General features: G+C 54.5%; 6 protein-coding genes across 6 annotated transcripts; 2 read left to right on the top strand and 4 right to left on the bottom strand.

The window, feature by feature from the left end:
* Positions 1 to 2,390: 2,390 nt before the first annotated feature.
* DICSQDRAFT_70860 (beta-glucan synthesis-associated) lies at positions 2,391 to 4,696 on the bottom strand (the record flags this gene model as incomplete). The annotated part of the gene is made up of 9 exons (XM_007370478.1): positions 2,391 to 2,503; positions 2,564 to 2,725; positions 2,782 to 2,809; positions 2,868 to 3,096; positions 3,157 to 3,402; positions 3,470 to 3,607; positions 3,664 to 3,740; positions 3,807 to 4,194; positions 4,254 to 4,696. The coding sequence occupies 9 exons, from the start codon at positions 4,694 to 4,696 to the stop codon at positions 2,391 to 2,393; spliced, it is 1,824 nt and encodes a 607-aa protein (XP_007370540.1).
* Positions 4,697 to 8,132: 3,436 nt separating this feature from the next.
* On the bottom strand, positions 8,133 to 9,503 carry DICSQDRAFT_174626 (Aldo/keto reductase; the record flags this gene model as incomplete). Its single annotated transcript, XM_007370477.1, has 7 exons — positions 8,133 to 8,291; positions 8,350 to 8,556; positions 8,620 to 8,839; positions 8,900 to 8,956; positions 9,012 to 9,191; positions 9,250 to 9,335; positions 9,393 to 9,503. The coding sequence occupies 7 exons, from the start codon at positions 9,501 to 9,503 to the stop codon at positions 8,133 to 8,135; spliced, it is 1,020 nt and encodes a 339-aa protein (XP_007370539.1).
* Positions 9,504 to 10,640: 1,137 nt separating this feature from the next.
* On the bottom strand, positions 10,641 to 12,019 carry DICSQDRAFT_70905 (Aldo/keto reductase; the record flags this gene model as incomplete). Its single annotated transcript, XM_007370476.1, has 7 exons — positions 10,641 to 10,799; positions 10,856 to 11,062; positions 11,125 to 11,344; positions 11,409 to 11,465; positions 11,521 to 11,700; positions 11,757 to 11,842; positions 11,900 to 12,019. 7 exons carry the CDS (start codon positions 12,017 to 12,019, stop codon positions 10,641 to 10,643), a joined length of 1,029 nt encoding a protein of 342 aa, XP_007370538.1.
* Positions 12,020 to 13,644: 1,625 nt separating this feature from the next.
* On the bottom strand, positions 13,645 to 14,886 carry DICSQDRAFT_174624 (uncharacterized protein; the record flags this gene model as incomplete). The annotated part of the gene is made up of 1 exon (XM_007370475.1): positions 13,645 to 14,886. The coding sequence occupies one exon, from the start codon at positions 14,884 to 14,886 to the stop codon at positions 13,645 to 13,647; it is 1,242 nt and encodes a 413-aa protein (XP_007370537.1).
* Positions 14,887 to 15,657: 771 nt separating this feature from the next.
* DICSQDRAFT_174623 (uncharacterized protein) lies at positions 15,658 to 16,289 on the top strand (the record flags this gene model as incomplete). Its single annotated transcript, XM_007370474.1, has 4 exons — positions 15,658 to 15,720; positions 15,787 to 15,960; positions 16,018 to 16,086; positions 16,170 to 16,289. 4 exons carry the CDS (start codon positions 15,658 to 15,660, stop codon positions 16,287 to 16,289), a joined length of 426 nt encoding a protein of 141 aa, XP_007370536.1.
* A 1,862-nt stretch (positions 16,290 to 18,151) lies between these two features.
* DICSQDRAFT_141018 (uncharacterized protein) lies at positions 18,152 to 21,887 on the top strand. The gene is made up of 18 exons (XM_007370473.1): positions 18,152 to 18,802; positions 18,865 to 19,071; positions 19,132 to 19,614; positions 19,667 to 19,676; positions 19,734 to 19,838; positions 19,898 to 19,994; positions 20,054 to 20,082; positions 20,135 to 20,165; positions 20,228 to 20,260; positions 20,322 to 20,407; positions 20,456 to 20,501; positions 20,551 to 20,643; positions 20,710 to 20,757; positions 20,814 to 20,861; positions 20,919 to 20,945; positions 21,005 to 21,045; positions 21,108 to 21,133; positions 21,187 to 21,887. Exons 6-18 carry the CDS (start codon positions 19,928 to 19,930, stop codon positions 21,383 to 21,385), a joined length of 774 nt encoding a protein of 257 aa, XP_007370535.1. The 5' UTR covers positions 18,152 to 18,802; positions 18,865 to 19,071; positions 19,132 to 19,614; positions 19,667 to 19,676; positions 19,734 to 19,838; positions 19,898 to 19,927; the 3' UTR covers positions 21,386 to 21,887.
* The last annotated feature ends 429 nt before the right edge of the window (positions 21,888 to 22,316 follow it).

The raw sequence follows: 22,316 nt of genomic DNA, 5'->3' as shown, positions 1-22,316 counted from the left end.
ACCACCACCACAGCGACCAAGCCGGCCGTACCGCTGCACACACCCCCTTCACACCGCCTGCCAGAGACCCAAATGCAATGGACATCAACGCGACCCGTACGCGCGAAGAGTTCAACCGCCTCATGCGCGGCAAGTGCTACAGTTGCGGGTCTACGGTGCACGTCAAGAAGGACGGAGGCCATGATCGGGACATCTGCAGTTACTGTCGCCGTGTAGGGCACCGCGAGACAGTGTGCATGGACAAGTTCCTGAAGAAGCCCCGCTCGCAGAAGCTCGCTGCAACAGAGGAGGGACCCGAGGAACTCCAGGTCGCAGCATCGATGTCCACGTCTGCGGACGCCGGAGCAACCAACGCCCTCATCGCGCAGCTCATGGAGTAGCAGAAGGCCCTCGCGGACCAGCTTGCCTCTCTGCAGAAGTCTTTTTAGAGCGGGCGCGTGTGAAAGCTGCCGCAGCGGCGCCCTCCAGTACGAGTACGGACTCTTCACCTCCCCAGATCCCTGACCCCTGCCTGTATGATAGTGTTAGTTCGTGTATCATTCCCGAATTAAACCCGTCTAGCTCACATTTCCGCGTCAGTGTGATACTTAAAGGCAGAAACCGTAGTGTACGTTCCGCAGCTATGATAGACAGTGGGGCAACGGCCCTTTTCATCAGTCACTGTTTCGTAGAGAAGAACAACGTCTATTTACATAGGCTAGCTAGAGACATCCCCCTCTACAACATCGACGGCTCCAAGAACAGTGCAGGTAGCATCTCCCATTACGTTAGATTACAAGTACTTATGGGCGACTACACGGAATGGCTCGAGTTCTTAGTTACAAACCTGGGCCCCGAAGACGTCGTATTCATGCTATGGTAGGAGCTAGAGGAGAGAAAAGGAATTAGTTGTAGAATCCCAGCAGCGACCAGTAGTAGCCCCTGAGCACGCAGAGCCCAGAGAAACCCAAGCCTGCCAGTATAAACTCTCATAGACAGCAGCAGACGCAAGCTAGACAAGCCCTCCGAAAGTGCAAGACTAGAGATGCCCCCCAAGATAAGCACAAGGAGCAGTCGCACCAACGATCGCGAGTCCCGCGACCGCACCCAAGTCCAACTGTTTGGCCCAATTTGTTTTGAGCCGCAGTGGGAGGTAGGCGCACTGGCACAAGCATCAATGGCCTTGGCCACGGCGTCGTCTTTCTGTAGCCTTTTGGTCGACTTCTCAGAAGTTGGATCAACGACGACCTTTGATTAGGTCCCGACCTTGCCCCCGCTTAAGGTAGTAAAGCGCAATAAGTGCGGTATAACCCCTCACTTACTCCGGTCACTTGGGCACGCAGTGTCACCTGCACCACAGCCGTCCCGGTCAGCCCAGACAGCTGCGCCTCCCTGAGTTGATCGGATCCGCAGGCCTACAAGCACAAACGCATGCGCAAGAGCGGAAGAAGGGAGAGGATTCGACAGCGAGGAACGATGCTCTACGATAGTGACGGGGTCCCGAGTACTTTGTAAAATACATACAGGTGCGTACGCAGCAGGAACACCCGGGACTGCCTCCCTGGGTGCGCCGACTGTCGGATATCGAAGGAGAGGGTAGGCACCCATCGACCCTGATAGGGCGTGTGGTGGCCGCGGCCGCGGCGAAGCGCGGGGGCGGACGACCACCTGAACTATACACGACAGCAATCGCGCGTTTAGTAGGACCAACTACCGTACGAAAAAGACCGAACAACCAGGTTACCAAGTGAACGTGGAGCAGTGGCCCGGTGGAGGGGGGGGGGGCGGCGAATGAAGATAATGAAGACCCAAGTAGTATACGTATGGTATGTGGAGATTGCACATTGACCGTGAAGGTGGAGACGTAAGAGATGCATATGCGTGTGCGCGCTAACAAAAAATGTCGTGGATGAACGTCCGCATTAGCTGATTAGGAATAGAGGCGGAATGACAGCAAAGTAATGATATGACCAGAGAATGAACGTGACAGCGTTAAAGAGTCCTAAGGATAGCTCCCGACGGCTGACCCGGATCCGATGTGGTGCTGCATGGATAAATGCGGCGGGATGAGGACGGTGAGAGGAGGGGTGCGAGGGAAGGAGCTGGAGAGAGGCGGGGTAGACGAAGCAGAGTGTTGGGGGAGGAATGGAACGCATCTGGGGAGGGCAGAGCGCGACCATCCAGGTATGGGAGGGAGCATCGGAGGGGAACCCGCATAAGCACACGTGACGGATCCGGAGAGGGAGAACGAGCGGATGTACAGACAAGAGCGGATGCAGCTGGGTCATGACAGAGGCGATATTGTTACTCTTACGTTACTGGTAAATGTCCAGAGGATGACACAAGGGGAGTCGAGCTTCTGATCGTTGTACGCACCCACGCTAACAACCGTTCAGCTGAAAAAATCAACCTCAGCGCTCAAAGTCTGTAAAATGATCAATAGAGTGACATACCGCGGAGTTTTTGGGCCATGAGTACCCTGCACCAACGGGTTGTGGTTGTGACCAGAACGTCAGGTTGGGATCTGTGAGGTATGGGTGCGTAAGGATTGAATCTCAATGGCGAGTAGCATGATAGTACGTACTGGAATAGGCTTCAAGGTGGTTGGCGATGTAGTCCTTCGTGGGGTAATCCGGAGGATCGCAGCCGATGTTCGTCTGCCCTTTCCTCTGATACACGCGCACGTAATCGACCTGCATTATCGCAGGGAAGACCATTGTAGTCAAGTCGATGGGTTGCCAGTTAGCTGATATCGCTCAGTCAGCGAGGATCTATCACGAGAGACGGGACGCCTGCACTCACAGGAGATACCCAAGTTCAAGATGATGGACTACAGAACGCGGAAAGTGAGCGAGAGCGACAGGGAGAGAGCACAGGCCACTACGCACCATGGGTTCCTCCGGAACAAGCCGCTGCGATACTTCGGTGTCCGGATCGGGTGCCATCGCGGACGCGCCCATGCGGACGGTGGACTGGCCGTTGGACTGCCAAGTAATGAAGCCCTCGTCGCGCTTGTTGGGATTCGCCCAGTACTCGAACCCGAGCGTCTTGAAGTTCGCGCCCGAGCCCTGGAACATGTCATCGGGCAGGTTCGTCAACGCCGACACTGCCTGCTGGCTGGATTACACCTGGCAGTCAGTACGGCAATCCTGCACGCCGCGGTGCCTCGAGACTCACATCGCAGAGCCCTTGTAGTCGTTAGGGCGAGTGATAGATGGGTCGTAGATCCACCACTCATTCTCGGTATCGTTTCCGTAGGTGTAGTCATGCGTAAACGGCGCAAATTGCGCCGACTGTGACACAACTTGGCCAGTAGACCCCGCCGTCTTGTTCCGCTCGACCTCGAGGATATCAATCTCGGGCACGCCCCGACCCTTGGACGTGCTTGGGCCAGGGTGGTCCTCTCCGGAGCACGTGCACGCACTGAGAAGCGTGAAGGTCAGAAATCCTATGAATGCCCGATGACGACGAAGTGAGGAGGGGTACGTACGAGAGACGCTGTCCTGGTAGCCACGAAAGCTCGAAGTTGTACTTCTCCTTCGAAGCTTCCGAGTCGAGCGCTGCTGCAGGCCCGGAATGATTGGCATAGGTCTGATTGGGGAACGTGCCAACGTCGCACGCATCATACCTAGTGGCCAGAGGCTCGATAGGGGCAGAAAGAAGAGAACTAGCAGTAGTGCTTACGAGTACGGCCACGTCCCATCCGTCGTTGCCCTGTATCCTGGCCGGCCAAGGTTACCCATCGTCCACGCACCAGGCCACTGGACATTGGTACCGTCAGCACTCCTGATCATACGAAACCCCTTCGCTAGGGACGATCAACTCACGTAACCCTTGGCGTTCGAATCTGGCCCCGGGAGCGTGACCGAGACCTCGATGTACCCGCTGGTGAAGCAAAACTTGTTCCAGCTCTGCAGCATACCGCTCCGGTACGGCAGCCCATGGTTGATGGTTTCGTCCGTCACAGAGTCCATGACGATCTGTAGAGCGCCGTTCTGGGTGTACACCTGCTTCGGGTCGTACCATTCTTGATCCCCCGTCGAGCCGTACCAGAGATCGGCCGCTTCCCAAAAGGGATCGTCCCCTGGGTAGAACGTCCGTCCGTCCACATTGAACTCGTCCGAGAAGACGAGCTCGTAAGCCTGGTTGTCGAAACCGGTACGCGTCTTGGCTGAGTCGGGCGTGTCGGGGTCGATGAGTTGTGGCATCGCAAACCTACGTGCGAAAGTGTGTTACGGTGCAGGACAAGGGCGCGAATTGAGGGTAGAGCTTACTCTGCTACTGTTTTCGGCACTTGTCCGGTCGAGTTGATGTGGGTATTTGCCGTAATGGCCAGATTCCGTGCTTCGTTACGGTAAAAGTCGACAAGCGGATAGCAGATGAAAAGCGTCAACAGAGCGAGGAGAAGCAATATAATGACCCCGATATTTAATATCCCTCGCCAGGACCAGTATGAATGCTTGTCACGGCCGAATTCTGGCGTGTGGAGGAGGTCGTCGTCGTCGTCGGGGAAGTCCTTCTCGACATCGGGGTCGTACGCGTACGGTACGAAGCCTCGCCCGAGTGTTGTTTGCCCTGTCGGGAACCGCGAGTCGGACGAGAGCGAGAAGACAGAGTCGCCCGATGAAGAGACGACGGAGTCCCGGTTATTCGCGAACGCCTTCGGAGGTGCAAGAGAGCCGCCGTCGTCGTCGGACGCGAGGCGGTAGAGGACCATAGAGCCGCGCTGCCCGCCGCCTAGGTGCCCAAATTGCGCAGCGAGAGCCTGCGACTCCTCTGATGCGATGCGATTGAAATACGTGCTCCCTCGCGAGGCGGGCCGTGAGCGAATGCCGGCGGAGTTGGGGTTGAGCGGGGAGGAGACGGAGACATAGCCGTTGCCCAATACCGATGACGACCGCTGCTTGGAGGAGAAGGAGGCCTGCTCTCTTGCCTCAGGAGAGAGGAGAGGCGACTCGAAGGTGGAGGTATGGGGAGTGCGAGGCTGAGAGGGGTACTCCTCCGGGGTCGTCGCGCCTGACCGGGGCTCAGGCGCGTCCGTGGTAGACGGCCATGGACTGGACATGACGGGGTGATTGGAGGCGGTGAGCGTCGGCGACGAGGACGTCGAGGACGGCGAGGAGGATGTCTAGGAAGGAAAGAATGGAAGGGAAGGGGAGACAGAGGAGGGCAGGCCGCGCTGGTGGCAGGAGGAGGTCGGCCCTTCCCACCGTCAGACAGCCCGCGACAAAGGCGCCGACCGGGGCCGCCGCCTGCGACGGTCATCCGCCATTCAGCTGTCCTCCCACTGCACATTTCCCCCGCCGCATTCAGTCGTTCTTACGACCGCTCTAGATACCTCGAAACCAGTGCCTGCGAGCTGTAGCGAGCTCCTCTCCAGCCGTCTCTCGCCCCCGAAGGATTCACTGGGAATTTTCTGCTATCGTGTGCCATTTCTGTCCACTTTGTGCTCCGCCAATTTCCCGCATGCACCCTCCGCTCGCACCTTCGGCAACGCGTGGTATGTGCGTCAGGAGGACACAGTGCCACTTCTTCTCAAAGTCCTCTCCGAACCGGGACGCCTTACGCTCCTTCGCCTGATGACAAGCTCTAGACCGTCTTGGCAAATGCTCGCCCTCAGCTTTTCGCGTCGTACCGTGTCCGTACTTGCTATTCCAGTACTGTACTTAGGGGCTACTAATGTACCTTGCGCCTGCCCAGAATGTGGCGTGAACCTGTGTCCTCGTCTCTTTCGCGCGCGCCAGTCTGTCAGCCGCTGACGGATATCGGTCCAGACGCAGACGGAGGTATACGCCCGGTGTTTCTGCCACGACCCGCTCAGACAACCCGAGGCCCGTGTTGGAGGCGTCTGGTTTTGTGGACGTCGCCTGCAAATGCAAATGATGCCTACATTCAAACATGTCTCGCGATCACAATTTGACGTTGCCGCCCCAGCCCGGACGCTCGTCAGCGCGGGAATAGCGCGGACTTCTGCGACGACCCCTTGAGTCCACCTTTCCGTTGCAGTATGCATGCTCTCAATCGGGGATCTAGAGCTCTTGCGGTAGACAGCACAGAGCTACCATGGACCTCCTGAAGACAATTTCGAGAGCTTAGGCGAGTTCTCAGCTCGATACGCACGCTTCAGCGACGCTGGCAGTCCCCATTCCGCATGTAAATCACCAATAGGACGACGTCGAGGAAGACGTCAATGTACCATTGCGCGGGAAGCAGCGGCGTGCACCACTTCAGGTAGACTTCTCTCTTGGCATTCCCGCACTCAAGGTGAAGTGACTGCCAAACTCGGACAGATTTTCCGTCTAATCTTAGGTGCGTTTCCACGTATCATGAACACCAGAACGTCTTCGCAGCGCCAGCATCACAACGGTACCCAGCGACGAGCAGCGGGACTACTACATACCCTGCCCTGTATTTTGGTTTTACGACTGGTCCCCTCTACAAATCTCTCTGGGTAGTGGGAACATCAGGTACGTAAACCCACGTTGGCAACAAGTGCTGCTAAAAGTTGACTGTTCCGTGCAGGCCGCAGCCCGGCTGAGTACACTTTGTCGTGGAGGCCGACGTCCAAGGGAATTAGCAGAGCAGGGTAACCTTTAAATCCACATTGGTACAATGTCCCGATAGCCGAGCCAGCTGGTGGCTGTGATTACTTGTATCTAGGCCTCGATAGCAAGTCAAGTTGGCAATCATAGTCACCAATCCGGACGGCCTTCTTCCCCTCATCTCGCATTGGTGCAACACGCTACCTCAACTTCTCTTTGAACGATCAGGACTCCTGGAGTGTAACGTGATCGCGGTCTAAACTGCTCAGCGATCGCGGACTCTGAGGGTGTCTTGAGTACTAACCGCGAGCTCCCACTCGAGACTTCAATAATTTGCGGCACCGCACTAACGTCGACGCGTCGGTCAGTATCGTTCATCATTCCGGGCTCAGATAGCCACCATACAACTCTGCATATCTCGATGACGTTGTTCTGTTCGCTCCTTTTTTCGTAGTCCGCTAGGTTCCCTGCCGAGACCGCGATTGCATTGCGCACTGTGGCAGTTTCAGTGCTGGCATCCGAACCAACACACGACTATTCACTTCCCACTGTGTGGAGAAGCTATGATAACGATTGTGTTCCTATCGTCTAGGTGTCCGCGATCGGTGGGTGCACCACTACCACACATGCATATTACAGGCTCATACCCCGCGTAACGTGCATGCATATGACTTCCATCACATTCGCATTAGGTCTGCAATTGCACACGCACGAGGCCCTGAGCTTCGCTCTAAAAAATGTACACACCAAACACCCCACTTCTCACCCGGCCCCTGTGTGCGTAACCAATCGTTCGAACTATTTTCAGGGCACAACGTTAACGTCACCGAGTTCCGCACGGTCGATTGCTTTCCACGAAGCATCGTCAGCTCAGAGGGCGCAGACTCCCGCACTACCCCGTTCACTCGCAATGACGCCGTAGAGCTACTCGTCCGTCGTCTTTCGCCGTTGAGCCAATTTGTTCTGCAGACTGCACGCGATGCGGACTCTTGGGCGCTTCTGGACAACCACGAGTGGTTTCACCTTTTCATAGGCTAGTCGATGCGGATCAATGGCTGAATTTGCATACAATAAGAATGACGTCTCGAGTCCGCATACACCTCCTGATATATCCCGCGAGCGACGCGTATCTCGACCAAACTAAGGTCATTGCCATGGCTGCCATGCACTGTGTGCGGTAAGCCGGCAACCGTTGGAACATCCTCACGCGGGATTGTTTTTCTCGGACACGAGCGGAGGGCCTGAATGCAGTTCACCGCGTTATGTAACCATGACGGCACGAAGGAAGAAGTGAGAGCGGAATGGAATCTTGTCGACGACCGTGATTGCTAACCGACGCCGGTCGAAGGCGTGGGTAGCAACTCGGCGATGGCAGGTCCGTCCGTAAGCCGGCACAGAACCTATCGTCTTATAAGCTCAGGACGACGGCACGACGCGGAACAAAGCATCAGGAGTGAAGATAGGAATATTCGGTCACGGGAACGCACTCTTTGATTTAGTTCTTAAGATCATGGTGGTGTATGCTAGCTATATGATAGCGCAAGTAGTAATCTCACACTATACCCCACATCGTACGGTCCCATCATGAGACCTGTTCAGACATCCACTTTCTTAATGTTGAATAGCAGGGGTATCGGCAAACAGGGTGTGGAACAGGTATGCCGGGTATCGGTCGCCAGGAATCGAGGCCCCGTCCGCAAGGCGGCGCACTTCCGCAACGTCCTCCAGGCTCAGCTTCACATCGTATGCGCCCAGGTTCTCCTTCAGGTTCTGCACAGCAAGGACTGTTGAGACACTTATCAAGGTATCCTGAGTGTGAGAGACTCACGTCGAGCTTCGTCGTGCCCACGATAGGGATAATATCATCTCCTTGGGCGAGCACCCAAGAAAGAGCGACCTGGCCAGACGAGGCCCCGTATTTCTCCCCGACTTTCTTCAAGCCTTCGGCGATCTTGAGAATGCTCGGGAAGTTCTCCTTCGAGAACCGCGGGATCAGCCTACGGAAATCGTTTGGAGGGAACTGCTCTGGATCCGTCTGTGACATGGCTCAGCAAAAACCCTCGCGGCAGAAGGAGCCATTCGACTTGGATATTCTTACATATTTGCCAGTGAGAAGTCCACGTCCGAGCGCTCCGTAGGCGACAATCTTGACCCCGAGCTCGCGGGCAGTTTTCAGAAGGCTAATCGTCTCGTCCTCGATCTCGGTCGTGAAGGGCGAGTACTCGACTTGGACGACTGAAATAGGGTGTACGGCGTACGCACGACGGAGAGTGTCCGCGCTGACCTCGGAGAGGCCAAGGTACTTGACCTTGCCTGCCCTGCAGCGAGACGGCCATCAGTTTACCCAGCTATGTAGTTGTTATCATGTCGATGCTGACTTCACTTGCTCTGCCATCGCCTTCACAGTGAGTTCAATTGGCACGTTAGTATCGGCCCTGTGATATGCACCTTGAGCGATGTAGAGCTCTCCGCTGCCGCGTGGAAACACACCTGTGCAAGTACCACAGATCAACATACTCAACACCGAGTTGCTCCAAGGATCGCTGAATGGCCTTCGGGACGTAGGCAGGGTCGCCGTTGACTGTACGGTTCTCGTCGCCATCCCAGTGGCGACCCAAACCGAACTTCGTAGCTAGAAAGATCTCGTTTCGCTTTCCTGTGCGCTTGAACCTGCAGAGGTGATAAGCTGCAATCAATGAGCGGGCCGGTCGGAAAGAGAGCAGCTTACCACTGTCCGATGGTGAATTCGCTGTCGCGATAGCTATCCGAGGTGTCCCAGTGTGTTATCCCATTCGCGTATACGCCATCGAGAACCTGGATACAACAATGGGGATGAGGGAATAGTCCAGGGGAATGTGTAGCCATTCTCACCTTCAGGCGCTCCTCGAGAGGGAGGGGAGTCCCATAGGCGGTAGCTATTCCCATCGCGCCATACCCAATAGCAGCGAAGGTGGCATTACCAATAGTTCTGGTGCTAGACATAGTTGCGGCTTGTAACCACTGGGAAGAAGAGAGATCGATGTTACTGCGTGGGGGTCCGTTGTATGACGGGACCACCGTATTTAAACGGAGCGACATTTTCCGAACGGACTCAACCAACCTTCTTCTTCCCTTTACTATCTTGAAGGTTCTCCGAACGGAGAACAGAGGAGCGGGGGATGGGTGGATGGTGAGTCAAGCTTCAAGCTAAGATGGCCGCACGCGACCGTCATTTGCTGCTCGATTACGAATACTGCCATGTTTTGAATCCGATGGCGTTGTCTCTTGCTACTTACGGTCCAAACCTGCCAGACGTGGTGTCCTTCGACGACTCAGGCGACACGGAAACCGTTGATATCCGCTGAACTTGCGCGTCGGGTCGACGTCATTGCACCGCTGGGTGAGTCAGCAAGCGCCGTCTCAGGCTGACGCCCCGAGGCGGATATGGACATTCGAGGGAACAGCTGCTTTGGACGTTCCTCTGACTCCTTCGTTGTGAATTACCGAGCATGTGTAGAACTGCCACCACCACAGCTTCAGCCTCTTGAATATGGAACTGTCATTCTCGGCGTCGTCAACACAAAGGTGCCAGTGTGACGCGCCTCAAGGACAGACAACAGGGGGCGTCGACGTCGCTATCATACTTAGGGACGGTCTCCGTATTTCATCGCGATACATTCCAGGATATCGCATGACCCTCAAGTCTCACTCATGCCCGACAATTGCGCATGGCGGGGCCACATACTCAATCTTCTCCGATCTGCTGCTGCCGGGACCGCCAGCAGGAAGTCACCTGTAGCAAGAAGATCAACACATTCTCATCTCTGACCTCACGAGACTGCTCTAAGGATTTACAGACTTCGACTCCAGTAGTCCCACTCCCTTCTCTTCGCACTATGTAGCGCCGCAGCCGCGCGCATAGACCGCCACGACATCGCCTCACGCTACAACCTCGCCCGGACCGCGTTCAGCATCAGCACGCCTGTGCAGGTCGGCAAAGGCGACTTCCCATTCGGGGCGGACGTCACCGGGCAGCAGACGTTCAATCTCTGGCTCTGAGGATTAGAATTGTTCACGACAGTGCCAATGCTGTGTACAGTGTGCTACACCAGTCTGCATCTAACACACACGTCCAGTTGTTCATTGTTGAAGAGCAGGAGTATCGACGAAGAGCGTCTGTAACAGGAATGCGGGGTACCGGTCGCCAGGAATCGACGCCTCGTCCGCAAGGCGGCGCACTTCCGCGACGTCTTCGGGGCTCAGCTTTACATCATGTGCGCCCAGGTTCTCCTTCAAGTTCTGCATACGATATGTTCAACTCACTGGTCAGGGTATCCGAAGCGCGAGACACTCACGTCGAGTTTTGTCGTGCCAACGATAGGGATGACGTCCTCTCCTTGTGCGAGTACCCAAGCAAGAGCGACCTGGCCAGATGAAGCGCCGTACTTCTCTCCGACTTTCTTGAGGCCCTCTGCAATCTTGAGAATGTTCGGGAAGTTCTCCTTCGAGAACCGCGGGATCAGCCTACGGAAGTCGTTTGGAGGGAACTGCTCAGGATCTCTCTGTGACATGGCTCAGCAAAACCGTCCTGGCAGAAAGTGCCATTCAACTTCGATATTCTCACATATTTGCCAGTGAGAAGTCCGCGTCCGAGGGCTCCGTAGGCCACGATCTTGACCCCGAGCTCGCGGGCAGCCTTCAAAAGACCGATCTTCTCATCCTCGATATCGGTCGTGAAGGGCGAGTACTCGACTTGGACGGCCGCAATAGGGTGTACGGCGTGCGCACGACGGAGAGTGTCCGCGCTGACCTCGGAGAGACCGAGGTATTTCGCCTTGCCTGCTCTGCAGCGAGATGATCGTCAGCTCTACTTCAGTACGCAGAATCTGGAAAAACGTCGATGATCACTTCACCTGCTCTGCCATCGCCTTGACAGACAGTTCGATTGGTACGCTAGCATCGGCCCTGCGATTTATGTCTTACGCGTCTGTATATCCTCAGCCGCAGAGTGCAAGCGTACCTGTGCAAGTACAACAGATCGACGTATTCCACGCCGAGCTGTTCCAAGGACCTCTGGACTGCCTTCGGGACGTAGTCAGGGTCGCCGTTGATGGTACGAGTCTCGTCGCCCTCCCAGTAGTGACCCAAGCCGAACTTGGTAGCTAGGAAGATCTCATTTCGCTTTCCCGTATGCTTGAACCTGCACGCAAAATTCAGGAACCAGTATGGAGCGTTCTGGTGATAAGGTGAACTCACCACTGTCCGATAACGTATTCGTTGTCTCCATAAGCATCCGCAGTATCCCAGTGTGTTATCCCACTCGCGTACACGCCATCGAGAACCTGGACACGCCATTGGGTGTTAGGGGATAGTCCACGGAAATGTGCAGCTATGCTTACCTTAAGAGCCTCCTCGAGGGGCAGGGGGTGCCCATAGCCTACAGCTAATCCCATCGCGCCATAGCCAATGGCGGAGAAGGTCGCCTCGCCGACTTTTCGCTTCAAAATGGTGCCAGGCATCGTTAGAACTTGTGGTCGCTGAGTAGAAGAGAGCATCTGATGTTACTACCTGAGTTCCCGATGAAAACACCGTATTTATAGGGTATCCCCTTTTCCGACCGGACTCACCCAAGCTCCCCTCCCGAGAACGGAGAATAGACCGTAGCGTGCCGCAGCTGGTGGCAACTGCAGGCGACCCTGGCTGCTATCGCAATCAGTGATGCTGGGTGAGCCGCGATCCACAATATAACTCCATCTGCTCTTGTTTTGGTCCTGGTGAGTGAAGCCATAGGCCCTATTCGGCGAACGAATTCGAGTAAGAGTTGCCATAATCGATAACGGAGACGAGCTCCCTTTTTCCTGCCGTATATGAGCGGCATGAAGTACCGGTAATCGAACTCGTACTCTTTGCCGAACAGGGCCTTAAGCTTCGAGTCAAGGTACTAAGTGGATCCCAAAGGTAGTCCGCCATCCTCGCCTGCTGCTCGAGACACATACTGCGATGGTTGACAATCATTGTACGTTGGGAGAGCTGCTTCTCGCTACGTACGAAACCGTCGATACTACCCTTCCCGTCCGAGTCTTATCGAGCGAGTGGCTGTGGTGCGGGCGCCGACGCCTGAGCTCGACATGGAGACAAGTGCTGCCTGTTCATGCTGTTGGTGCTAGGGCTGCTGGTGTTTGCCATCAGACAGTCAGCGTGTACATACCGACACCAGATGACTCGGACGCCCTCGTTCGAGTCTCTTAGTTCGGTGACAGCCAATCTCCGGCCCACAGTCGTCCTCCCCTAGTGTACAGGGCAGAATAGTTTTGGCCTCCGGCAAATGGCAGAATGGCAAACCTGGATTTCTACCATGTTTAACTCCCAGTCTGTAGTTTTGCAATCCAACATCTTCTGCTTAGGGGGCATCTGGCCTTTGGGAGATTGGCTAATACTTATGACCAGGATTGCGATGCAGAACCTTGGGGCTGGACGACGACACGCGGAAGCTTGATGGAGGTGAACCGATCTAGCCGCTCGGCTACTCTCGGCTACATCAGTCATTCACACTGAAGTGAACCGTGCCCCGCCCATTGACGACATCAATATTGTCGTGATCACGGGTATAAATATGTATTACTGCTTTACAATGAAGTTATAAGTCAGTCAGATTCTGTGATAGCTCGCATCTAAGGAGATGAAGCTTGACATACGCTTAGCAAGGACGATACTTTAGGCGCTTATTTGCAATCGCTCAGATCCGCCACTATCCGAATCAAACCAATCAGATCTATCCCGACCCGCAGTCAAACCGAAGTTGTGCTCCTAGTATCGACTCCTAGGCCCTACTGCAACTCGGGTAGTCATGCCTGCTTCCTTTGAGAATATGCTCGGTAAGGCACAAACAAGAAGTAAAAAGTAGCCACACAGGTGAGCACTCAAATGTACAAATATAGTTTCATAGCGGTGTCATTGAGTAGCGTTCAGTTCCTTGGGTTCTCATGTTCTCGGTTGCTTGGACTGTGGCAACATGCACCGCGTTCTTATGTTCTTGCTCCCCAACAGGACACTTCTCTCTGTGTTAGACGCATTCGCGTGCTGCGGGAAAACACTCGCAAGATGACGGCGACGAGTCTAGGATATAGGTGGAGCTTCTATGCATCTACACGACATCCTCGCCAACCTTGTAGAAGGCACCTCCGAACTCGAGAGCCCCGCAGCTCAGACCATCTGCTGTGCGTCCGAGCATGACCTCATCAACGACCTCCCACTGCGACCACGGCCACCGCCATCTCTCCGCCTTCACACGTACGGTCGCCTGGAAGCTCTCCCGCGCAAAGCCCGGTTCGTGACCCTTGGGCAAGGGCGCCGACATCCCAATGAACGTCTCTGGGGGCGCCTCGATCGCGACCTCCAAGCAACGTCTCCAAGTCCTGAGCCAGATCTCGACTGCCCCGCTTCGGCTGTCGTGCCTGACGTGCATGAAGGGCGAGAGCCTCCCGAGGCCCATCGCAACGGGCGGGCGGAAGTCCCAGTTGCATTTCAGTGAGTGGTAACCTACCAGGTACGCCTGCACGCCCATGAATGCCTGCCCTCCCGCCATGGCGAACGATCGTGTGCCTTCGTCCTCTCCTGGCTCCCCTGCGACGTCTTCACTGTCAATCGGCGCGTAGACGCTCCCGCTCGCGTCTACATGGGGCTGCGCGTCGAACACCTGAGCCCAAATCCACCCAGTGGGGAATGAGTCCCCCCAGTTGTTCTCCACATGCGCCAAGCCGATGCCCCGCACCTTATTCCCATGGTGCGCCACCGCGTATGTCGCGCGCGATGCCGTCGAGCGCACATGCCAGTTCAGCGGGAGCAGCGACGACAAGTGCAAGATGCGCCCCATCGGCCCGCGCCGCGGCTTCGCGGGGTCCCAGGGGACATGCGCGTCGAGCGTGAGGTGGACGTGCAGGTTGCGGTCCGGGACGGAGATGCAGTACTCGACCTCGTTCACGGTGACCTTCATGTGGCCCACCCCGGGCGCGCTGATGGTGAAGCTGGCGTGCGGATGGTGCATGGGCCCGACGGTCAGTTCGAAGTTCTCGGGGTAAAACTCGTACTTGAATGCGCGCGGGTCCGCGCATGGGTACGGGAGACTGGAGGTCGTGTCCCCGAGCAGCGTCGTGTTTCCCGTGCTTGAGCCTGCGAGCGTGGCAGTTGAGGGGGCTTGCGATGGGGGCGCGGTGGGCAATCGGACACAGGGCGTGTAGCAGACGAGGACGAGATTCTTGCGCTCCGGGGCCTTGCGCACCCAGCAAAATATGCCGGCAAGGGTCGCACCGTCTGCAAGCTGAACGCGCGTGTAGTATCCATTGAAGGCGCGCTTGAGGTGAGGTGCGTAGTGGTCGCGATGCGCCATGTTCTATGTTCTAATGCACACTGGCCTGCAGATCAGTACAAACGCAATGGTGGAAGGATGTTCGTCTGGGACTCTCACCTACCTTGGTTGGGATATGCGGTATAAGTCTTGACGCTGCTAGGCTTTGATGAACCAAGGAGCGTACTGGTGTCGTCGGTGCAAACCATTGTCTTGTTTTCTGTCTCGCTCGACGAGGGCGGCACAAAGTCTAAGTACGCACGCGTGGCGGGCGCTTGGTATGCAATGGCGACATAGTTGTAGGGGCTCCTATTGACAGATCGGGCAACTTCATTCATGTACGAGACGTGGACACGACTGGAATCAGCCACCTTCCTTCGTTCACGTTCAACAGCTGCGAAACGACACTGCCCTTCCAGTCCATACCATTCCCCGCTATCAGCCTTGTCCTGATTTGCCGGAGGGGAGTGCATCATAGGGTTGCTCAGCCTAAGGAAGCGAGTGCTCACGACATGCCGCGACGCCTGCCGCATAGCACTAGGCCCTTTAATCATTTTGCCCCCTAGAAATGCTTCTAATCAACCTTCCAGTGAGTGTTTTCGAGTGCGTCGCACAGAGAAGTATCGCGTTGTCCGATTGACTCACTTTTAGGGCTGTCGCGTCATCGCCAGTTTCCATACCTCGCCGTTCCCATCTATTGTGCCCAAGAGACCGACGTCTCTTAGCTTGGAACCTGATCAGACATCTATCATGTAGAGGATAAAAACAAGGTGGACGTTACCAGCTACTCGGAGCTCCTCGTCTGCTGTGATCATGAGCACGCCAAGTGACCTCTTGCATACCTTTACCATTCAAGGAGACAGGGGCTTCTACCTGGTGAGAGTCAACAAGGTGCTTTTCTTTGCCTCTATCTCTGAGCTGTGCTTACGACAATGCTTCCAGTACTTTGAAGGTGCGTTGCAAGCCTTTACATTCTCCTCAGATGAGGGACTCGCCAACCCGGTTCTTTCAAGCCGCCTCGGCAACTCTCTTGGTGAGGACGTCTCTTTGACCGGCCTCCCCCATATTCTCATCTCGCGCAAGGATTTGGAGGCCTTCTCTACGCTCCCCGAAGAAGTAAGGCAGCTTCTGATGAGGGATTTTGCTACTCTGGACTGATTGGAATCCGGACAGGTCGCTCTCGTGTGGGCTTCCGAACGCAGTGCCCTCAACCTCCTTTTCTTTCTCAACCAATACTTTCCCGTTTGCAGAAGAGATAATCGATCAGATAAGTACGTCCAGCATAGGGAGAACAGCCTGGAATACTGTTGATATACGGCGATCAGTGGCTTTCGACGTTACAAGCAATCTACAACTCAGTTGTGATTATGCGTCTCGACAGCTACCTCGTCACTCACTACTACTTCACAGCTATGTTTGATACGCTGGGACGTGTTGTCGTGTAAGTGCGATGCTCGCGTATGTTCTGTCACAGGTCATGATATTCGAACAGGGACATACCTCGCCGGCACGCTATGCTCCGAAGGTGAGAACCAACGACGTGTTACACTTTCAACTCGAACCATCGCGGCATTCCCTAGCCATCCTACTTGTTAGAACAGGAGCCATCTGGGGGTGGAGCAAGTACGTCATCTGGCTGTTGGGCGGGGGTGTCGCCTCGATTTTCGTGATTGATATGGTTTCCGTTTTCTGGGCCTCTCTGAACACAACGCAGCTCTTTTGCTTTTATGTTGTATACACATCGAGCGCCCACGTACAATGTGAAGTTTCTTCTGTCTCCACGGTCATCATATGCTTACACACGTGCGACGCAAGTCCCTCCGGAGAGTATGATGCGCATGACAGGATGCATTGCTGCCGATACCGAGGTCTGGCCTGCGTTTGTGGGCATGTGCCTTGGCGAGATCGGTGAGCATCAAGCCTTCTCTCCTCAGGCGGTATCCGCCCACAGCAGCTTATGAATCTTATACATGATCAGCGATCTTCACGTTGACATTTATGAAGTGGTACCAGGAACGGCTGGCTAGTACGCGTATATCGGTAAGGACCCAGGCGCTCCTCCGTGGCTTACAGTATTGTTTAGTTCCAGGTGCGACCCGCAGTAATTTGCTAACGGTGATGTACCATGACGGTGAGAATACTTTCACTTTGATAGGCGCGATCGATCCTGTGTCAATAATCACGCGTACGTACAGGAGCTTTGGCCTACCTGCTCGTGAAAGGTGGACTCCTCGCATACTACCTTGGGCATGCGCTGGTATCTCATATCGTGTCTGGACTGCAGCGGTCTGGATTGCCAACCTACTGCTTACAGTCCTCGCACCAGTGAGTCAGCCGCTTCCACACGCGTCGACAAACCTCGCATGATTCGTCCATCGTCTTCAGATGGAATTATCCACATCCTTGATGATGTGAGTCGCTCGATGGACCGCCCATAGGAAGGAATGGAAAATTGACACAGGGCTGTATGGTAGGCCTCTCCGCGTTATGCATAGCACTGTGTGCACGAGGGTGTTACTGAACATCCGCAAATTTGTCGCTGTACGACGTCGTGGCGGGACCAGTCTGGAGCAGTCAAGAGCATGGGACCTGGCCGCCCAATCCTGTCCCTTTCCCGAGGAGGATAGATACCTCAGAAATCACGAAGACCAATGAACCGGAGTTGACTCGGAGACTGTTGATGCTCATCCATGAGTACTGCATTACGCGACTCGCGTCTGGACAAGCCTTAGCGGAATTGTGTGGGAATATGTCGCGTCGATACTTTATTGGTTCTCATATTTTGGACACCGGACCGTCCGCGTTGTACTCTTATAACATAGTGGTCAGGGTCTACCTTATCTGTGGATTGACAGACGAGACTGGTAAGAAGGCACCGCTCATTCAGGTCCTCTGTATAACGGCTTTCAAGTTGCTGAAGAAACTCAAGTACAAGATCCCTAGAATTGGCTCCATAGAGCGTTATCACGGCTGTCAAATGCCCAAATTCATAATAAGTTGAACAGAAAAAGTGGATCGTCGGGGGCTCAGGATGGCTGACGTCTCCGATGAGCCCTATTACGAGACAATCCCTATCTCTGACCGTTTGTACCTCGTGCCACGCTATGATCCTCCCAGGAGTCTCGCACACTTCGCAATCCTTTCTTCCGGAGATGCTGGCTCAATTCTTCGTGATGGGCATGCATGGGCTGGAGAGTTCCTGTGATCCCGTCCATCGGACGGGGCCAGCGCTGAGCGCTGAGCGCCAGTTTCCCGGCTTAGTGGCGCCAAATCCAACTGCGTCGTACTTACCTGCAGCTCCCTACTACCTAGGCCTCGACTGGCACTCTCACACCGAAAACCCGAATTTTGATACACGGCTTCGATCTGGATACTGCTGTGCCATCTTGTCTGTTTCCCTTGGCTGAAGAGAACTTGACAGCAATGTTGGCCCTCCCCACTCGCTGAAGATGTTCCGCCGTGCATACCCGGACGGTGAGTCGTGACGACAGTCATCGTCGCGGATCATGCGCTGCTTGTCCAAGTTGTAGCGGCTCTATGATTATACAGTCAGAAAGACACTCAAAGCATCGGGGCAAGCGGTTATGAGCCGTGGTGATGTCTAGATGAGCGGCAAGTAGCATCCTACCACTGAGTGTTTCATCCTGTCGAGTGCATGGCCTTTGTGCGTCTTTCTCAACCTCTTGACTTCTTGCGCTGTCATGCCCTGACTTGAAGCACAAGTTTACCCGTGCTTCCCTTCACCGGTGAATCACCGTTCGCGTCCTTCAGTGCTTCATCTGATCTCTTGCTCTTGTCTTTTTCTTTAGAATTCGTGCACGTGTTGATCCTTGGCGCTGCACAGTAACTCCCCAGGTCTCATCGCTTGTAGAACACCTGTGAGCGAGGCTCAGTATTTCCACCCTGGTCGCAAGCACCAATTCACCGGTGATGATCCGGAAGCGAACTCATATCCCATGTTGAGTGGTGGTGGCTTGTGTCCAAGAGATGCCACGGTCACTAATCAAATGCAGCTACCAGACGACCATCCAGCTCGCTGGGCTTCTGCATTCTGCGGCACGCTTGGGGCATTGATCTCTAAGCCATGCAACAAGGTGCCTCGGACTGCGTGCCCCCGAACAGCAATCAATGTATACATCCGCCAGCTTCCGTCTGAGTCCGGAGGCCCTCGGACGGAAGCCCGGATCCCGGTGGTTCAGGATGTTGGTCGCTCCGGACTGTGCGTCTGTAAGTCTTCTGGGCATGTCCACTTTCACACAGTCTCAAAGTCTAGCCGCGCGAGCGAAGTGGGGGTGGGAATAGAACTTGTCGGACGTGCGGCGAATCCGGCGTAGAACTCACGCAGTCCGCATGTCGAACCTCGGGCACCTAGTGGTCAGGTTCGGAGTGCCTGCGCTAACAGACTTTTTCCGTGTGGCTATATCTCTTCCCGTATCGTGGACACTAGGTCGTCTATTTTCTCTTCTGCGGGCACGTCCTTGTCTTTTGGCGTCTCTGATTCATCTTCTGGGAACATTTGACGGAAGGTGGCCACTGAACACCGCTATATCCGGTTTCCATGCTCGGATACTTCTTGACGAGATATGGCCCGCCGAAGCCTTGCGTAGGTTCAATCCCCAGGAGCGAAGGTTGGGATAAAGGGAGTGGACGTGCATCCTAGTTGAGCTTGCACTCTTCGCCGCAATGTACGCCAGCTTCCCTCAGACCCAAGGCCAAAATGTCTACAGCGTTGGCGGAGACTCTGGTCTCTATCTGCTGAGAGCAACTAAGGTATGCTGCCTAGAATTTATCGGTTCGGGACACCTGACCAAAATCATGTCAGTACGTCAAAGGTACTCCCTTCCGCTTTCGTCGTGGTGTATGCGGGAGATGATGTTCGTATATTACAGTGTCCTCAGCAACCCTTTTGGTGGAATTCTTTATGTCCTCTATCCTGGGTTACATATGTTAACTTATACTAGGTCCTCGAAATACTGTCGACCCTCCCCGACGAGGTACCTGTTGTCATTTGTTGGTCGTGTCATGTCACAATTGTACTGATCAGATACGACAGGTTGCTCTCGTGTGGCCAGGAAGGTTGAGCATGTCCAAAGCTCTGTACTTATTCAACAAGTACTCGCCCATCGTGGACCAGGCACTGGATCTAGTCAGTGAGTCACCTCCCGACATTGCTCACAGACGACGTAAGGCCCATCTTGGTGTTGTTCAGCGATCTTCCAAACAACTACGAGTTTACAGGTCAGGACCTGCTTCCAAGTGTCCATACCGTTGCTCACGTATCAATCCATAGCTCTGCTTATCGCATTACAAGGTCATATCTAGTGAGTGTTCCCTTCGTTCAGCGTCAACCTGGACCGTCATGCCATGTCATTGATATCCCCAGGCTTCTACTTCAGCGGCACGATTTGTTCCGAAGGTGAAGCGTGGGGTCGAGCTACTAATACCGCTGTTGAGATGCTGATAGAACAGCTCGCCAGCTATCTTGCTCGCCAGAACGATCGCTCTATGGGGATGGAACAAGTACGTACTGGCCTTACTTGCCGGAGGAGCGAGCGCCATTGGGGTAGGTGCTTGCACTTTCTGTGACATGCCCTTCTTGACCATATCATAGATGGTGTGCGTCTATGCTGTTTACCAGTCCAACCTATACGTCGAGTGTGAGTGTTTCGACTCATTGCAGTGATGTGTCCACCCACAAGCATCTAGTTCCTGCGGTGAATGCATTGCGTCTCATAGAGTGTGTTCCAAGCAACCTGGATGCTTGGCCAGCATTAGCGTGCATGGTTCTCGGGGACACCGGTTAGGAACTATCTTGTTCCCATAAGCCACAAAGCGCTGAATATCGTATGCCTGCACTATGTCTAGCTATCATCGTATTGACCTTCGTACTATGGTATAGAGAACGCAGAGCAGGTCAGTTTTGACAATGGATCTCTCGTCGATATTCCTCTGATGATTGTTGTTTATAGCTCCGAGAGCCACGATAAGAACATTGTTTCCTACCATCTATCGCGACTGTGAGTGATATCAGAAGATGCCTTCTGGATCAACTATTGACTACAGTACTACCGAAGGCGCGCTAGCTTATCTTGTCATAGGGAGTACGCTTCTCAAATCTCATGATCTCCTGCCCTCGTTGCTGATAATTGCGTGCTTTCAGCGATCTCAGTGGCCAATCTCCTGGTGCTCATGCTCGCCGAAGTAATCACTATGTTCCCTACCATATGCTTGTGCAGACTGCTGAGTTCGCACTGCATTTTCAGCCGGAGTTTTCCTCAGCGATGGAGATGTAAGTCCTTTTGCTAGTGATTGGCCTGTCTCTATGCTAACTCTATATCGAAGGCCCCTCAGGGTAGTGCATAGCACCCTGGTCACGCGAGTTCTGCTCAACCTCCGTAGTTCCGCTGCCAAGACCTCGGGAGACACGTCATATAGAGAGCAAACGAGGGTCACGACTTTGGGATGGGAACTGGCCACCAGTGGAATGCCACAGGACCGTATATCTCTCAGAGATGCTGAAGATTCCGGGAACGCCATTTGACACTGCCTGTTGCCTCTGGACTGCCATTCTGTTGGATTGTTCTTGCAAATGAAGGCGACAATCATGTAGAGTCGGCGAGAAACATGACCGCCGCGCACTTTCGGAGTCTCCAGGGACATGAACAGGCGGGCGAAACACTTTCAGTATAACTGACCACACCGACTTCTATCACAAATTCTGTCAAGAGGCGCTTCGAGAGAAACCTTGAGGGCGGTCATCGGTACAGGCAGCAGTGGGCGGCGGCGAGCGTCTGTCGTCATAGGTACGAGACACCCGCGCCACATGGACCCAGCCTTGAATCGCTCCTCGTACCTCTTGACCCATGATCATCAGTTGTCTTATCCTTCTCAATCACTCCGTTATGCTACCTTGGCCCTCAGAAATGGATACTTAGGTCGCATGTATTGACAGAGGCCCTCGTGACTTTCGGCGAACTTAGAAACAAACTCTAGATGCTCGGCGAGTCCTAAATTCGGTGGCCTTACAGCAATGAACCATATACTACCCCTGTCATTCTTGTACGTCGAGAAGACTTTCAATTGCTCGAAGTGCCTTTCTTCATGCAAGTGGACCCGGCGACCCAGCTGTACGAATACTGTTCGTTTGTTTGAACATCAACATCTTACTCTCTACTCTCCAACTGATGATCATGACGATGTAGTCGTCCCCTTGGAGGACAGGTTGTGTGTTGTGAGGGCCGAGCTCAAAGGCGAGCTCTGGACCCGAATCTGGACCGTCCTTGGCTTGACCTCTCGCTGCTCCAGCTTGACGTCTAACATGGAATACTTAGCTGCGACCGTCATTCACATTGTCTATCTGAAACTCTGATGCAGAGATTGTGAATCAGAGCCGGTTTGGCCGTGTGTGCTGCCACACCGGATCTTGTGTTCATCCTTACATTCCTGTGCCACGCGTACGCACCGCCAGGTTC

This window comes from Dichomitus squalens (assembly GCF_000275845.1).
Source record: "Dichomitus squalens LYAD-421 SS1 unplaced genomic scaffold DICSQscaffold_68, whole genome shotgun sequence".
Taxonomy (NCBI): domain Eukaryota; kingdom Fungi; phylum Basidiomycota; class Agaricomycetes; order Polyporales; family Polyporaceae; genus Dichomitus; species Dichomitus squalens.
The sequence above is the reverse complement of the archived record's forward strand: the minus strand, read 5'-3'. Positions and strand labels throughout refer to the sequence as shown.